This window comes from Triticum urartu, unplaced genomic scaffold (genome assembly GCF_003073215.2).
Source record: "Triticum urartu cultivar G1812 unplaced genomic scaffold, Tu2.1 TuUngrouped_contig_4642, whole genome shotgun sequence".
Classification (NCBI taxonomy): Eukaryota; Viridiplantae; Streptophyta; class Magnoliopsida; order Poales; family Poaceae; genus Triticum; species Triticum urartu.
In genome coordinates, this window is record NW_024115247.1 from 1 (window position 1) to 2,241 (window position 2,241).

At 44.8% G+C, this 2,241-nt stretch overlaps 1 protein-coding gene across 1 annotated transcript; it reads left to right on the plus strand.

Moving 5' to 3' along the window:
- Positions 1–29: 29 nt before the first annotated feature.
- On the plus strand, positions 30–699 carry LOC125528112 (heavy metal-associated isoprenylated plant protein 39-like; the record flags this gene model as incomplete). Its single annotated transcript, XM_048692622.1, is given in 1 exon segment — positions 30–699. A coding segment is annotated over 1 exon segment (219 nt), but the record flags the coding sequence as incomplete, so codon positions are not given.
- Positions 700–2,241: the final 1,542 nt, after the last annotated feature.

Sequence of the window (2,241 nt, forward strand, 5' to 3'; positions counted from 1 at the left end):
ACCTGGTCGGAAGCCTGCGCAGCAAGCTCTTCCCCACGGCGCAGATGCTCACCGTCGGCCCGGCCAAGGAGGAGAAGAAGGACGGCGGCGCCAAGAAGGAAGGCGAAACTAAGAAGGAGGGCGACAAGGACACGAGCAAGCAGGAGGCGCACCCGCAGTACTGGTACGCGCTGCCGCCGTACCACCCGCACCCGTACCACCACGCCTACAGCCGCGAGGAGGACCCCAACTCGTGCATCATCTGCTAATCGGCGCGCCGCGCCGCCGATTTCCACCTCTGTACATTTTGTAGCTGGCCGTGTGCTGCCCGCCGATCGATCATGCCTCCCTGCTACGGTGATCGACGACGGCATGCGCTATACACAACTACATAAGGCCGTGTAAGGGCTTTGCACCGGTGGACCCTGACCCGGCTGTTGTGCATCTGCAAAACAGAGAAAGTTCATGGAGTGCTCTGCTCCCCAATGGTGATAAGAAAGTGCTGAAATAAATAAGCTGTAGGTGCGGCAGATCGAGCGAGCCAGGCACAATGGGATCGTAAAAAATTCAGGCGGCTTGCTAGATTGGCCACTCGTGCATCTTTACATTTACCAACAGAAAGTCTGAACTCTGAAGCTGTCTGGCTGTGCTCCACCTGAGAGTCACTTTCAGTCAGTCAGCGACCTCGATGAAAAAAATGCGAACATGTTTTAGATCTTTTGGACCGGCTTTGATGATGCGGTTGTGCTTCCTGCGACAGCGAGTAAGCCCCAGTGGCACTTCGCTCATAAGTCCTAACACATGATTACGACATAATGCACATGAGTTGTACATTATTATCTGTCCTGATCACAAGACAGGCATTGTTAACTGCAGGTCTTAATCTCTGCCTAACAGCATTGAGTTTTCAGTAATAACTTACATCTTGTGTGTTCTACCGACGGCTGCGAAGAAACCGTGCGCGTTTTATCTGCTCATTAATCTATTTGTTTGACTTTGGCTTTGTGATCATTTTACTTTATTTTATGATTGATGAAGTTGCTACAAGCACCTTTTTTTTTGCAAGAAACCTCCAACCTATTCATTTTCTCGCAAAGCAATAATGTTTCCTCTCCCGATTACAAACAATAATACGACTTAGCAGAATCACAGCTCGTCGAACCTAGAGTTTGGTTCTTCGTAGCCTAGGTACAATCACTCTTAAATCACGTGACAAGGTGTTTGTCCAAAGGAAATCACATTAATGTATTACTTGTAACTAAGGCCCTGTTCGGCAACGCTCCGCTCCACAACTCCCGGAGTGGAGTTGGCGGAACTGTAGTTTAAAATGATGGAGTTGCCATTTAACCATTCTGTAGATTCTAAGAGCGGACCATTACTGAACAGGGCATAAGAAACAATGTTTACTCTCTTTAAAAAAACATACTTCTTTTTTTAGGACAAACAAGAATTATACCAACAAGTCGTACCCACACGCAACATACTGCTCTCCAACAAGGTAAAATATGTGTCTGAGTTATCCACCCAATTAGCTGTCGCTTCATCCTAATCCTAACAAGTCTATCCAGCATGAAGCGTGAAGCAGAGCAAAAATAGTTATATGAAGTAAAATTGGTGACAGGATTACGACAAATTCAGATTAGCAAATTCCAGACAAATCCTTTAGCCTAAAATCTAAAAAATACATACGCACTATTTAGTTAAATGGAGTGACCGGTCTCGTATGCATGTGGTTGTTTATTTATTTTTGTCTCCTAATGCACGTGGCTGTTAGCATTAAATGCATTCACACTAATTACTTTATTCCGAAATCAACAGATCCATGTGTATTTATTCTGGTTTTAAATTTTTAAAAAGTCATATCTTTCAAACCATGCGTCGAAATTCAGATCCGTCTTCACCATTGGATTCTTCGTGATGAGATCTTTGAAACTAGATCCGCATGAGTATGTTTTGACGAATTTTTTTCGATGCCAACTTTGGTGCTATATGGTGCAACTTTAGTACGACATCGTGCAACTTTTCTGAAAACCAATTTTTGGATCAGCATGATCCAACTTCCTATGAGATTGCAATCTGGCAACCATGACAACTTTGATGTGCAACTACTCTAACGTCCCGACCAACTACCTAGTGGTGGATGTGCATTTTTTTAGTGTTGGCACACCCTACTCCCACCTCTCCTCACAAGCGATGTGTGCAACTTAGTCTATTGTTGAAGCCAACTGCCTATTAGTCAATGTGCAACTCCTTCCCCTCCAT